This window comes from Sorex araneus, chromosome 5 (assembly GCF_027595985.1).
Source record: "Sorex araneus isolate mSorAra2 chromosome 5, mSorAra2.pri, whole genome shotgun sequence".
Lineage (NCBI taxonomy): Eukaryota > Metazoa > Chordata > Mammalia > Eulipotyphla > Soricidae > Sorex > Sorex araneus.
Genome location: NC_073306.1, coordinates 174,826,719 through 174,842,387, shown reverse-complemented (window position 1 = coordinate 174,842,387; position 15,669 = coordinate 174,826,719). Strand labels below are relative to the sequence as shown.

The window sequence follows — 15,669 nt, the reverse complement described above, 5'->3', positions numbered from 1 at the left end:
TTGAAATAAATCTTTTTATTACTAGTTTTCTTTGCATTTATGAAGGGAAATTTTTCAAAACTGAAAATAAAGGCAATGGTGTGCATATGACCCCTGGAAAAGAAGTTTAGCCATGAACTTATTACATTGTCCCAAACACTGAATAGTTTAGGTACTAAGAGAAACCTGTAGGATGTAGAAAGCCAAGGTTTTTTTCATGACTTCATGAATCCATAATTCAGAACAAAGTATTTAATATCTATGGTTTTGATTTTAAAACTTTTCAAGTGATAAAATTGAATTAAGTGATCAAATTCTAATATCTCCCAGTTCTCCTTTTTAATAAAAAAATTAAATTAATAATCTTTAAGAATGCCCAACAACTTAATGGTGCTAAATAGAAGTCTGAATTGTATGATAGGTCAGTCATCATATGAATATATTTATAGAACAAAATTCAAAATGATGGTAAAATATTTTACTAATTTAACAAAGCAGCACTGTAGCACTGTCATCCCCTTGTTCATCGATTTGCTCGAGCAGGCACCAGTAACATCTCCATTGTGAGACTTCTTGTTACTGTTTTTGGCATATCAAATATACCACAGGTAGCTTGCCAGGCTCTGCCGTGCGGGTGGGATACTCTTGGTAGCTTGCCAGGCTGTCTGAGAGGGACAGAGGAATCAAACCCAGGTCGGCTGCATGCAAGGCAAGCGCCCTACTGCTGTGCTATCACTCCAGATTTAATAAAGTATTGATGGTTTTCTTATTAAGGCTATCATTGGTACAAAGTTTATTAAAGAGAATCGTATATGCTGAAACACCAGTTACCATATTCACTTTTTGTATTATCAAACATGTAAAGATAATTGACTGTATTAATATGACTTTTTTGTTAGTTGACAGTTTTCAAAATATTTTCTGATCCCTTTGTTCAGTCCCAGAAATACCCAATAAGCTCGGTGCTTGTAGTATCCAAGCTGAATGTTAAAATAGCATCTACAGGGATTAAATTCCTCCAGAAATTACTTTTTTTTTTTTTTGGTTTTTGGGTCACACCTGGCGATGCACAGGGGTTACTCCTGGCTCTTCACTCAGGAATTACCCCTGGCGGTGCTCAGGGGACCATATGGGATGCTGGGATTCGAACCCCGGTCAGCCGCGTGCAAGGCAAACGCCCTACCCGCTGTGCTATCGCTCCAGCCCCCAGAAATTACTTTTTTAAGACAATATGATTCTCTTAGTTTTGTTATTTAGTACGCTTTAAAGTATAAACTTGTACTGTTAGGTTTTTTTATCCAGATGACAAATGCCAATCTTTAAGCAGTTCAGTTATTTTCTCAAAGAATTTTTGCATTACTTGGTTCTTTTAAATTTACACTAACCCTATGGTGTTAGTAAAAGTTTTTGTCATCAGGCAATGAAAAGGGCTTTGTCTAATTTTTAGTCACTAAAGATTTAGCTAAGGACTAAGTCATAGTTGTAATACCCAAGTCCTAATATAATAATTTTCTTATGCCACCATATGACCATTTGTTCCCATAATCAAAATAAGGACATGGTGATTTTCACCTGTGAGCACCACTTAGGAATAAGACTATGCGGTTTATAATATTTGTTTCCAAGCATTTTTTTAATTATTCATTACTATTAGTGCATCTTCTTAGATGTAATTTGAAGTTGAAGCATGAACATAGTTGGAAGTTTTAATTCATGGACTTCCATTTCAAAATTAATAAACAGATTTTATTGCACATATTTATATTTAGAAGCATAAAATAGTGAAATAAGTCAAGTTATTCAATTCCAAACAGAATCTTACCATATCTACTTTATGCCCTCTGAAAAATTTCTCCTTGTCCTTCTAAACAATGCATTACTTCTATTTCCAACTAACTTTAAAAGGCTGCAATTACATCTTCAAACCTCCTAAAACCCTTATCTTTGCAGTTTTTCATTAAAATTAAGACTTTCATGCAGTTAATTTGAAAATTTTGCAATCAGAAATGTTTTAATGTTTTTTAAATGTATAGTAGGAGGAAGTTAGCTTAATATACATCTTTGTTTTTCAGAAACCTGACACAAATTTACACAATTATTTTTTTTTTTGAATAGTGCTATTCATAGTAGACCACATGAGTGTGAGGGATTAGAGAAAGAAAAGTCTGTAAAACTTTCAAAGTTAAAGTAGCTATGTAAAATTAATTTTGTTCATATGATATATTGTGAATAAACTTCACAAAACTCCACTGTTTGTAACTGTAATTCATGGCGATGCAGTTGAAAACTTAAAAATTGGAAATTGAGCTTACAAGCAAAAACAAATCCTTCAATGTTCAGTTTTTTTGTGCTAGAAGACCTGATCAAAATAAGTTTTGAAAAAAGTGGCGTTAGACATTTTTATTAACATGTATTATTTTCAATAATATTTCAAACTTTCTGTCTCTTTTGTCCATTTGTTTGTCCCCTCCCCCACCCCGTTATTCATTTTATTTTCCATTTTAATTATTTTAAACTGGGACCTGTAGGTGGCAGTAGGGGAAATAGTGAAAGTGACCAATGGGGAACACCTCCCAGCAGATCTCATCAGCCTGTCCTCAAGGTTAGAACCACTGACTCACACAAGATGTGTGTATGCGGATCCTCACCCTTCAGCACTTGCACCCAAAGACTCTCAAGTTCTGTTTCTCTCCCTTTAAAACACAAACTTCTGTATGCTTGTCAATAATGGACATGTCACAGATATTTTAAAGATTAGTCCATGTTTGTCCTTCACGTGGGCAGATTCATCTCCTATTGTTATCAGTAGGAGGCTATGTATGAGACATGTCAGTAAAGGTAGATTGAATTTCCTTTGCACCTTCAGTATCATTAATATCTATTCCTGTTCAACGACATGCCAGAATTCTTTGGCTTAATTTATTACCTCTTCAGGCTACTGTTTTTAATCAACGTGAAGCCTTTCATGAAGCAAAAATGTAAAGTTCATCTTATTTGAACACGTTTAAAGTTTCTAGAAATTCTGTAAAAATCCCTTCAGTGATTCTGATTCTCTCTGTAATTTGAGCTTGTATAGAGTTGACAGAGGACCCCCTGCACAAAGCTCGATGTTGTACATTTTGTACCGCATGCTTTGGATCAGTTTTTATCCCACTTGTTATTAGTGACGAAGTGCACGTTTCTGTGATAAACTTCAGCTGTCTCCTAGTGTCTGTATTGTGGTATGCATATTGTTTCGTTTTTCCACCTACTAATCAAAAAGCCTGCTTTGCCTCTTTGACTGTAGTTTGTGTTTTGGATGTCATCATAATTTGCTGAAATATCTATCATCTAGCATGATTTCTTATCTGTGACTCCTTGCTGCCTTCTCTTAGCGCTATCAAGAACTACTTCAATAATGGCTGTCTTAGTGGATTAAGAATGCTCTTAATTTGGATGCATATTTTATTGGCCCCATTTCAAATATAAGCTAGCCATAGGCTTTTGCAGTTCTAGAAAAGTTGCCATGTTTTTAAAAAAAGGATTAGAAATAAAAGAAATAGTTATTAGATTTTTACTCTCATTTTAATATGAGATGATTTCAATAAGTAAGTTGTTAATGGATTTTGCTTGCCAAATTATAGAATCAACATTGTTCAGATAGCATCTGTTGTCATAATTATACATAATTATATAAAAAATCAGATTTTTTAAAATTTTATAAGTCACTATACTTCAAATATATTAAGCCACTAGGTTTATCACATGCATATTATAAGTAAAATGAATTGGAACCAATCACTAGAGTAAAATTACTATCACTACCATAATATAAAATAAAACATGGGGTAATTGAGACATTTAACATATAAGTATTATAAAATTTGAGTTAGATAAAACTGTCACCTTTAGAAAAAGAAATGTAACCTATAAATTAAATTGAAGAACTTGCAGTGCTTCACTAAAATCTGTAAAATTTTTAATATCCATGAATTCAATATTTTTTCAAATCATCAAGTCACAAAATTTAGCTAAATGCTCTTTTTTTGAAACTGTCAATTGTTCTGCACGTGTACAAATTGGAAGTTGATTAGGAAATTCCAGGTATTTATGCTTGGCAAATATCTAACTCTGAGTACACATGTTTCTCAGAGATTATGTTCATAATAAACATAGTCTTTGCAAATCTTCAGCAAATTAGCCTTGTCCTATAACTAACTGCTAATAGATAGATATAAACTTCATAATGCTTTTCCATAGAGCTGCAGTTAAGATTATACAGGCAGGCTACAAATTCACCAATCCACAGATACTGGTCAAGTAAAGTAACAAGTTAAGAAGCAGGATAAAAGGGGTCCAGAGTGCCGTGCTTGTAATAAAACTGACCCCTTAGCTAGTTAGCCACTGTACACCAGACTTAACTAGAACTTCTTGGGGCAGAACCATAAAATGAATATTCGAGGATAACATCAAGAATGTAGAATACTGCAAGGTCAGCTGATTTTAAGTTTAGCTGCCCCAGGAATCTCTGAAGCCATTTTAACAAATAAGAAAATCATGAGTGGGAAAGCCAGGCTGGGTGAGATAAGTGTATATTCACTTTAATTGTAAAATGTGTTCAAGCCATTTCTAAATGTAGTCTTACACTTTTTTAATAGCATGGTTCCTAGGATTCTATTTATCTTTTCTGGAAAGGTAGTTACAGTGAGTTTATAGAAGCAGCAATCTGGAATTTTCTAATCAGCCACTTTTCCTTTACCAATTTACATGTGGGCTGTGAGCATGAAATCTCACTCGACAGTTATGAGCTAAAGATTAATCTGGGCACCGAAGTGCTTTGCATTTCAGATACATTTCTGTGTCCTCTGTTGTATGGATGGACAATTTCAGATGCACGTGACAGTTAAATAATTGAGATTATCTTGAAGAAGTGTAGGAATAGTTGTTAGGAAATGGCTTTTGGTTCTTTTGGGCTGAAAAACTCATCCCCAGTGGTCCTGCATGGGTTCTGCCACATAGCAGCTTCGTGTTAGAATGGAAATGATTCAGAAACTAGGTGACTTGAAAGCTTTATTTAGAATGAAAGGCCTCTGCAAGTCTAAGTGTTTAAATAAGTTATGCTTTCCTTCTCCCACTAAATCTTTATGCTTTTTAATTTTAAACAACAGTGAGCCCCAGGCCATGTGCTACATCGAAACATCCAACTTAGATGGTGAAACAAACCTGAAAATTAGACAGGTGAGATCTAGTAGAGGTTCATATTATTTTTGCTGGGTGTAAGGTGGGATTGGGGGTGGTAGGCATGGAATTGAGAGATTTTTTTCATAATGTTATCATCTTCGGGTGAAGCCATTCTAACGAAATGCAAATATTCTTTCCACTACAAAAAAATGTCATCAACTGGTATGATTAAGAATTATGGAAGACTCATTTACTTGCCTGATTTATATAGTCTATCATATAAGTATTATTTGTAACAGTATTTTTTATCATCTTATGAAACTGCCAATACTCTGATGAAAGTAGTAGTTATAATTCTAGATGCCTTTGACATATGTTAGCTTTATTTTCTCTGTTCACCTGACCCAAATTATTTGACTTTGCTATACTGAAGTGCCTTAGTTTCCACTGCTGTTCAAAAAAGTCATCACTAATTTCAATAGTAGGTTTCCATATTTATTTCTTATACCATCCATAATGGACTGGAGTGATAGCACAGAGGATAGGGCATTTGTCTTGCACACGGCCAACCGGGGTTCGATTTCTCTGTCCCTCTCAGAGAGCCCGGCAAGCTACTGAGAGTATCCCACCTGCACAACAAAGCTTGGCAACCTCCCCGTGGCGTATTCAATATGCCAAAAACAGTAACCACAAGTCTCACAATGGGAGACGTTACTGGTGCCCGCTTGAGCAAACCGATGAACAACGGGACAACTGTGCTACAGCGCTACCATCCATAATAGGAGGCAGATGTAATTTTTTGCCTCTCAAGTTTTAAAAGGACTTTTAGAAAAGTGTATTCTCTTGAGTTCTAGGCAGAAGTTGGAGATGATATGGGGATTGTGGCAGAAGTAGGTTAGCGCAGAACCCCTGGACTGAGTACCATAGGAAGGAGGGCCTTTGCATTTTGGCCAGTTCTGGTTGACCAGATGGAAGAATTATGTTAAAGTTTTTCTTTTCAATATACTTTTAAAAAATAGTAATAACTGTTCTCTTTGGATATGGATTTTTTTTAATTTTCTTTTGAGGATTCAGCAGATTCAGATACTGTAATGCTAAATATTTTTATTAGGGGAAGCATGTGGTTTTCTAAGAATTTATTTCAAAATGTCTTTTTTCAGAGTAATTATAGTCTCAAATATATTTAAGAACTTCTACAAAAGCTGTACTATTCTTGTGCCAAAAAACAACAACAACTCTCTATTCGGGTGAAAAGGAAAATGCCAACTAATTATTACTTGACAAAGAATGTTGTATAACTGGTGGGTTGCTCATAAAAGTAGGGTATCACATACATCTCTAAGTCTGGAAAAATTCAGAATTCCCATATACAACTTACTTAATGCATTCTTTTCTTATTTAAAAATCTCTAAACAGGGCTTATCAGCCACATCAGATATAAAAGACATTGACAGTTTGATGAGAATTTCTGGCAGAATTGAGTGTGAAAGCCCAAATAGACATCTCTACGATTTTGTTGGAAACATCAGGCTTGATGAACTCGGGTATGTAAAACTAGTTTTCACAAAAATATAGAATTTATGGTGTTGCAGGGCATATGCTATGTTTCTTCAAGTCTAGCAATGTGTTCTCTTGAGCTCTGCATTTGATTACTCAAAACCATTTTCTTAAGCATTTCTCTGTATTGCTACCCAGAATCCTTTGTGAAAATGCTAGATCTTAGCCCTATACACATGGCATAGCTGAAGACTTCCCCTGTGCCCATGCAAACCTGACAGCTAAATCTTTTCAGGGATATCCTGTGTCCTTATATGTTGGCTTATATGTTGACTGGAATACTCATGTCATAGGACTAAATGTGTATTTTCCATTGTCTGTTTCTTTTCAGTGATCTCAGATAATTGGCTTGCTACCTCTAGTCTGCAAACTAGTACCAGTCCACAGATGCCAAAGATCAGAAACCATTGCTCTGTGTGCTTCAAGGGGTTCATTGTGCAGGGATTTTTCTAAGTTTCTCTGTTATTGTATGTGTTTTTTCCTAGGCCATATTATTATATTTTGCTTCTGCTTACTTTCTGCTCATTTATCTTCTCTTTTTTTTTAAAAAAAATATTCTTTTATTGAATCACCATGTGAAAAGTTAAAAGCTTTCAGGTTTAGGTCTTAGTTATACAATGCTCGAACACCCATCCCTACACCAGTGCACATACTCCACCACCAAGAATCACAGTATACCTCCCCCCAAACCCCACCTACCCAGCACCCCACCCCTCCTGTGTAACTGGTAAATTTCACTTTACTTTCACTTTACTTTGATTGCATTCAATATTTCAACAAAAAACTCACTATTATTGTTTGGAGTATCTCCCCCCTAAAGTCTGACCTGCTGAAAAGGAAGCATTTGGTAATTTGTTTTCCATTGCTGTCATTTATCTCCTCTTTTTCTCTTCTTTACTGCTGTTTTCCTTAACCGGTACTTATTCAGCACCTAGTGATCTAGATCAATTGCAGATTTGAAGGAAACAGCATAAACCAAGTTAAATGATACAGCTTTTGTGAGTTTACTTTCTACACTAGGGGAAAGACAAGCAGACAGACAAAATTATAAAGGCTGGAGAGATAACACAGCAGGTAATGTGCTTGTCTAACACTTGCCTTGCATGTGTCTAACCTGGGTTTGTTCCTGGCACCCCATATGGTCTTCTGAACCTGCCAGGAGTAATCCTTGAGCACAGAGCCAGGGGTAAGCCCTAAGCACAGCTGGGTGTGGTTCCCAAACCAAATCAAACACACAAAATAATAAGAAAATTCTAGACTATGTCAGAAAGTGAGAATTGCTTTAATAAAATAGCACCAGATAAGTGATAATGGGAGTCTTTGGGAAGAGATCACTCTTATTTACTTGGGGTAATTGTGGTGAGCACTAACATACGCGTCAGAGACCTGGGCCCTACACAAACAGGATGAGAACGCTATTTGAGTAATCCAAAGAAGAATCGAAAGAGCTATGCTAGGAGTATCACGTCTCACTCAAGTGAGAGAAGAAACCCGGAGTTCTGACCTCTGTCGACGATCAAGAATCAGGGTTGCTGTCTCATTTGCCAAGGCATCCAAAATCAGATGGGCCGGACACGTAATGTGATTCAGAGATGATCACTGGACTAGAGCAGTTACTAACTGGATTCCACGAGACTTCAAAAGACCACGTGGCCGTCCACCAACAAGATGGTCAGACTTCTTTGTCAAAACCCTGAATGAACGATTTAAGGCTCTTCCTGTTCCTGGAGCGAGCAGATATCATTGGGCTACACTAGCATGGACAGGGACAAATGGAAACGTTACTGGTGCCCGCTCGAGCTAATCAAGGATCATGGGATGACAAGTGATACAAGTGATACAATTGATTATAGTGAGTTGCTTGGAAGGTAACTTTCGAGCAAAGGTAGGAGTTTGGGAGTTGGGAAGTTACCCATTCAAGTATCTGAAGAAAAGGATTACAGGAAGAGGAATATTTAGTGCAAATTATTACTTTATCATGACATGGGTTTCAAATGGGAAAATGCCTTGTGTAATTAGAAAATGTCAGAAGGGTCAGTTGGTTGGAGTGGAAAAGAAATACAAAGGATATGAGATTATTGTGGGTCAGACCATGTGGCCTTTAACAAGTCACCGAAGGGTGATATTTTGCAATAGAGATCCACTAAGGGCTTGGGGTGCAAGGTGGGATATCAGTGTTCACTTTCGCACTTAGTAATTTTGTGATGGCAAAGGAAAGTTTTCAGGGAGCTTGTTAAGTTTATAAATCTGAGTTTGGGGTAGAATTTTAATTTACATAGACGCATAGATGTTAAAGCCAGGGAACTGGAAGAAATCACTGAGGACTGGAAACGATAGCAACAGAAAGGGGAAGATTCCATGAAAATGTCTGAAGAATCCCTAGCATCAAGGGTAGGAAAAGAGGAAGAACCAATAAAAGAGACTACTAAGATCAGGTTGGCAGAATGGAAACCAAGAGAGTGAGGAAACTACCGATGCAGAAGGAATGACTAAAGCTGGTCAAATGTTGCTGATGATCAAGTACAAGTGCACTGAGAAATAATATTGGGAGTTAACCCACGAGCACCTGTGGGCTTCATTATACAGATAGAGGATAACGCAGAGATTGAGAAAGAACTAAAGAGGAGTTGACAGTAGCAGGCAGAGAACTAGGGGTGTGTCTCCATAGTTCCATGCCTGCTACACATGTATGAGGCCCTATGCCACAGAAAACAAAAATAATGGATGTTCTTTTAAAAATAGAAATTCTATAAAGTTTTGTGTTGTTTGATTTGGGGGCCACAGCTAGTGGTGCTCAGGGGTTTCTTTTGGTGGGCTCCAGAACCATATGGGATGCTGGGGGCTCACACCTGGGTCAGCCAAGTTCAAGGCATGCACCCTACCTGCTGTACTATGTCTCAAACCACAGAAGTTTTTCAAGAAGTTCAGGTTCCAAAGAGGAACAAAGGAAGGAAATAGGGATGGTAGAGTCTCTTGGAATCTCCTTTCTTGCCTCCTCTTCTCTACTCTGCTTCCTGTATTTTACGGTATACTTTATGTACCATCATCTCTGTCATCAACTAAATGTCACTAAATGCATTAGTCCAACCCACCCGACTGAGAGATTATCAGTGCTTTCATCATTTGTCATTTTCTTGTTGCGGTATATGAATTCTAAAGGACACTTGGCACATACCCTATGTTGTCACCATCATTTAGATTCACCAGAAGCTTTCCTGTAATTATTGAAATAATTATATGTTGTTCTAAAATTTGTACAGTGATCTTTCCATGAACATATGGCGATAGACTAATGATAGATTTGGCCATTTACATATAAGTAATGTTTCTGTAGCTGACAGTCATAATTGGATGGTTTCCTTTTTTCTTTTATTTTTTAATCAGTGTCCCCCTCAAATCCATGCCAAATATATCCAAGCAGTGAAGGAGAGATTTGTATGGTGGTAGCAAGGTTTAGAAAACATATAGAAATTATATAATATTCCTGAGTTTATGTGAAAGGTGGAAACCAATTTAATTTTTTATTGGCACTGATGTGGCATGATTACAATACTGTTTATATTTATACTTATTATATACATAGATATGTATTACCTATCATATAGGCATATGAAGTTGGCACTCTTCACTACCACTAAAGTACCTGAGATTCTTCTGTCCTCTTAAAAGCATATTTCCAGTGACAATTTTTCATTTCAGTTATATTTTCATTTGAATTTTACTGTTATTGCCTGGAACGGAACTTCTTGGCTTGGAATGAGTGTACTTTGATTCTGATATGGCGGAAGGTCATCGCCTAATGCCAGAAGCATTAGAATCTAGATAACTAATATTAACTTTTGTTGAGCCCCAGTCGTTGTCATGTAATTTTGCATTTGAAGTGTTTATAGTTAATTTTACACAATCTATCCAAACACACAAGTGGCACTTGCTATATATATCCTATCAGATATGTGAGAAACAGTGGCCACCTAGGAGTGGCAGAACATAGTCCATCCAGCTATTCAGAACCTCCTGGCAACCTTCTTTAGACCTGAGACCCCTCCCAATTAATGTTCACCCCAAACACTAAAACACGCACTAATAAGAGTCCTCCACATCTGAAAGACCTGCTCTCATGCATCAGTGATAGCTGCTGTCTTTTTCTTTTTAATATATAAATTGGAATTCACTGTTTCGTAAATATTTATTTATTTAGGCTAATAGTTTCAAGTGCTTTTATTTCCCATTGAACATGTAATGCATTGTGATCCTCAAAGACAGCTCAAGACCCACGCTATTACTGGCCACGAAAGCCCACCAGCAAAGAACCTCTCTTCTCAGTTTCTGTACACTGGCATTATTTTGTATTCTCTGGATACTTTCTTGGAGAAATTGTTCCCCCTTTTCTTGCAATTTGGTGCAGAGATCCTAGCAGTGGGGGCCACTGGAGCATTCCTGGCAGTATATGGTTCCCGGTTGTGCCCAGGGACCACCAGATCTGTAGTTGGTTGTCCTTGAGGCCCATGCAATGCTGGGGATCAAACTCAGTGTCTTGCTCATGCAAGACATGTGCGCCACCTATTTGAGCAGTCTCTCCAAACCTTTTGTAACTGCTTGTTTTTCTCTTGTTGCTGTTTTTCTTTATGATTTTTGTTTTTGTTTGGGTTGGGGACTATATACCCGGGGGTTCTCAGGGCACACTCCTGGCTCTACACTCAGGAATCACTCCTGGTGCCCTCAGGGGATCAGATGGGGTACCAGGGATTGAACCCAGGTCAACTGTCTGCAAGGCAAGCGTCCTAACCACTGTACTATCACTCTGGTCCCTCTTACTGTTTTTTTTTTCTTATTAAAATAAAGACATGGTGATTGGAATCTAGGGGCAATTAAATTTTAGGTAGATACTTCCATCTAGAGTTCCATTATATCTATGGTCGTGGGGACCCTCTGCCATCTCTCTGTGTAGTTCTATTAGCTAGTAGCCCACCCTAGTGGGAAACTTATACAGAATGAATTCATTAAAAAATATGCTTTAACTGCTCTGAAATAATTAATCTTGATTAACTGTCATTTCAGAGGGATATTAGTTAGATGGGACTTATTAGATATTTATCATTCATTTGAAATGTTCTAGTTCTTTGAAACCTGACTTAACATACAGTCAGATGAATGTCCGAAAAATTTAAATTATATCTCTGGAGAGTAGAGATAATAGCAAGGCAAGTTATCATGAGATCTTTTATTTATCTTCCCTTGTGTGTTTTTTGAAACTTTACTATAGGCAAAGCTATCTTTATAGGAAAGTGGGAGAAAGAAACAGAGCCTCTCTCTAAGCTCGCCATTTCCCAACACCTCGGAAACTAAAATAGACTTACTAAATCAGGGGGGAAAATCCTTTAAATAGTCCTGAGGATCAGCCCCCGGATTCCTCAGCCGTGCCTACTATTTTAAGTTGTGAAGTGGCTAATTTGATGTTAAGGAGAAGAAATTTAAATCTTCCCCTCAGCTGTCCTTGTGTAAGCAAAGTATTCTTATTGGTAGGAAAATCAGTTCTTCTCTAAAAATAAAGTTGAGAAGAGTTATTTTAATAGAAGAAGCCTTATTTTGGAATTTTATAGTGGTGGTAGAATTCTTAAGCATTTCAGAGAATGTCATTTCTAATGTCAACCTGGTCTGTCACAGCACTGTTCCCCTGGGGGCAGATCAGATTCTGCTGCGAGGCGCTCAGCTGAGAAACACACAGTGGGTTCATGGAATAGTCGTCTACACTGGACACGACACCAAACTGATGCAGGTAGGGTTTTTCTCTGGCTAAAGATTTTTGAAAATGTGCTCTTGGTAACTGTGGGTACCATAGTTCTAAACATAACAGACCATCTGCCACGGGTTCCTGAATTTATTTTAGGCATCCAGAATCTTGTTTTTCAGTAAGTGGGGATATGAAATGGTTCTCAGCACACCAGATCACTGGAAAGTTTTGCCAGCGACCACCCCAGGTGTCAACACCCACTGATTTGTATAATTGCTCCCTAGGCGGCATTTATAAACATTGGCACTCAATAACACAAATTGTTTATTTAATAGTGAAGTGAATGTTCTTCATTTCTTACCATTTTCTATTAAAATAATTATCAATTTTTTAATTCACACACACACAAAAAAAGAAAGAAAAAGAAAAACAGTGTGAATAAAATGTTGAACATTTGTGAATGAAATGTTGACCATTTCCCCATCTACATTCGATAATGTAGACCAGTGTTTCTCAACTGTGGTTGCATGGTCCCTTGAAGACCAACCCCAGGCCCAAATATTTCAAGGGACCCACAGGTGAGAATTCATCAATGGTGGGGCATGATATGAGACTCAGGAGTCATTTGGTAGGACTCAGGGTGAAGGGCACAGGAAGGAAACATGATCAGAAGAGGACTGAGTTCAGAAAAAATGGTTGAGAAACCTTGTTTGAGGCCTGTTCCAACCCTATTAGGGGAACATATTTCTCCACATTCTATTGCCAGTGGAGGGATGCATTATCTTGGGAATTCGGAAATCAGCTTCCATCTCCTCTCCAATCACTGTACACGGATAATAGAGGTCAGAAGAGGACCATGGTCAGAAAAAAATGTTGAGAAACCCTGTTCAAGAAATATTTTCAGTGACTCTTTCCATTGCAGGAAATAATTTCAGGAGGAGATAGTGAAGTAATAGCAGTTTTACTTAGAAAACAAGAGCATAGAAGGAATGTCATAAAGTAAAATAAAGGAACTGTGCATCCTGAGTGAGCAAAGCTCATTGGTTTTATGGGGATTTTCCCCAAGTTGCACCCTGCTCGGGGGTGTCTCTATAGCTAAGAGTTGTTGTCAGGAAAAGGATAGAAATTTGGGCTGCCCTCATTTGCTTGATTCTGGGGATCCAGCACGCGAAGTATGCACCCCTACATTTTCGCTATCATCCATGCTTCTGATATTTTACACCTTTGACATAGTCGAAATCTGTTATCAGGGCAAATGATTTGGTTAGCACAGATTCCAAGACATAGTATGGTTCTCTTGCTTCTGATGAAGTTTCTCCTCTCCTGAGGAATTCCAGTCTTCTCTGGGCTGGTGCTGGGGTGTTTCAGAGTCTTCTTGAGCCTTATATTTTGCATCTCCAAAAGGGGGTCCTGCCTTCATGCTGCAAGACTGCTATTGAACTGGTGGCGGAATAACTTTTTTCTATATCTTAGTTTTACTTTCCAAAATCTGTTGCAAGAGCCACTCCCTACATCCCCATTTTTCTCTATTACCTGTTTACAGTGATGGGATATATGTGGGAAATGATTTTCATTTAGCGTCTTCAGCCATTTGGTTTTCAGTTGCAGTTTTGGATTGGGGCCATATTTGATGGACAGGAGCATCTCAGGAGCTCTTCCTCTCTTGGTGCTTGGAGTTATTCCTGGTGGAATCGCTCAGAGTATCATATGCAGAGTTGGGGCTTGATCCTGGGGGTCCAACATGCAAAGCATGTGTCCAAACATTTTCGCTATCTCCCATGCTCCTGATAATCCTAAACCTTTAATATAGTCGAAATCTGTTATCGGGGGCAAATGATTTTATACATGGTAAAGGCAGAAAATGTTATCAACATGCAAGTGATATTGACTATTCCATGGCATTCGATGTTTTCTATAAATAATTTTATATCGATTATGACAAATAGAATTTTCTACTCTGTTATGTTTGGATTAGTACAGATTCAGCTTAATCATTTCTTAAAGCCATTAAATAATGGCTAAGGGAACTTGCCTCTGTGAAATTGTTATAGCTAGGACTGCTTGAATTAGTGATGACTTTGGTGAGACAAATACTAAATACCACCCCCCAGAAAATCTTGAAACCAAGAAACCTTGTCAATGTTGACTACATACATTGGGATTTCCAGATCTCTGACTGGATCTGTTAGGACTTGGCCACCATCTCTGCCTCTTTCAGAGCTGAGATGCTCAATGATTCTCTTCCATCCCATTCGCTTAAGAAGTCAAGTTATGCGTTCATCTCTGTTACAGTGCCCAAACTGGGTCTACATAAGGAATGAATGAAATGTTGACCATTTCCCCATCTACATTCGATAATGTAGATGCTTCTAATTGTCATGTGTGTTCAGTAAAAGCTTGGGAAAAAAACGTGGTTATCCTTTGGCTGATTACGGTATCCATGATCGTGTTCTGTGTGAATCTCCTGTCTACTGTGTCTAAGGTTGATTTGTTCAGCTTTGTCATCCTCATCAGAATACTAGATAACACATTTACAAGTCATAGAAATACATGTGCGTTCGTATTATTCATCTTGTTTCTTTTTACAGAACTCAACAAGTCCACCACTTAAACTGTCAAATGTGGAACGAATTACAAATGTACAAATTTTGATTTTATTTTGTATCTTAATTGCCATGTCACTTGTCTGCTCTGTTGGTTCAGCCATTTGGAATCGAAGACATTCTGGAAAGGACTGGTATCTCAATCTAAACTGTAAGCATTGAAGCACTCACTGGAGTGGGTGTTTTATTCCTTACGTTAAACCATATATTTGTTTCATAGTTAATGTTGGAATTTACAATTATTTATGAAAAGAAACCCATGCTGCTAAGATCACTGGCATTTGATCTTCATTTTCTAATGTAAATTCCATTAAAAGCAAATAAACTCTTAGATTATAAATCAGAATTCTTAAGATTTACCCTATAGTAGTAAAAACTGGTATTTACTATTTGTTTTAATTTGTTGTGTTAATTCCTTAAAAATAAAGGTATCTCTCTAGTATTGAAAGTAGATTGAGAATGTGTGGAGAGTAATGCAAATAAATATTTGCACGTTTAAATACTGATAATATTTATATGACATGTCAACTATTTATAAATATTATTTAAAGCTCAGAAAAATGGTTTACATGCTTTCAAATGTTTAACTAACTGTACCTTCACTTATTTTGTATTGCTTTCATTATACCACTTCAAAAA

General features: G+C 37.2%; 1 protein-coding gene across 2 annotated transcripts in view; it reads left to right on the top strand.

Moving 5' to 3' along the window:
• Positions 1-15,669, top strand: part of ATP8A1 (ATPase phospholipid transporting 8A1) — a 243,383-nt gene that overhangs the window by 62,852 nt on the left and 164,862 nt on the right. The window contains exons 7-11 of one of the 2 annotated variants that reach the window (XM_055140932.1): positions 2,508-2,581; positions 5,127-5,196; positions 6,556-6,683; positions 12,361-12,472; positions 15,016-15,181. In XM_055140932.1, coding sequence (XP_054996907.1) covers positions 2,508-2,581; positions 5,127-5,196; positions 6,556-6,683; positions 12,361-12,472; positions 15,016-15,181 — 550 coding nt within the window. The remainder of the gene's footprint in view (positions 1-2,507; positions 2,582-5,126; positions 5,197-6,555; positions 6,684-12,360; positions 12,473-15,015; positions 15,182-15,669) is intronic. The other variant, XM_055140930.1, reaches the window with a different exon arrangement.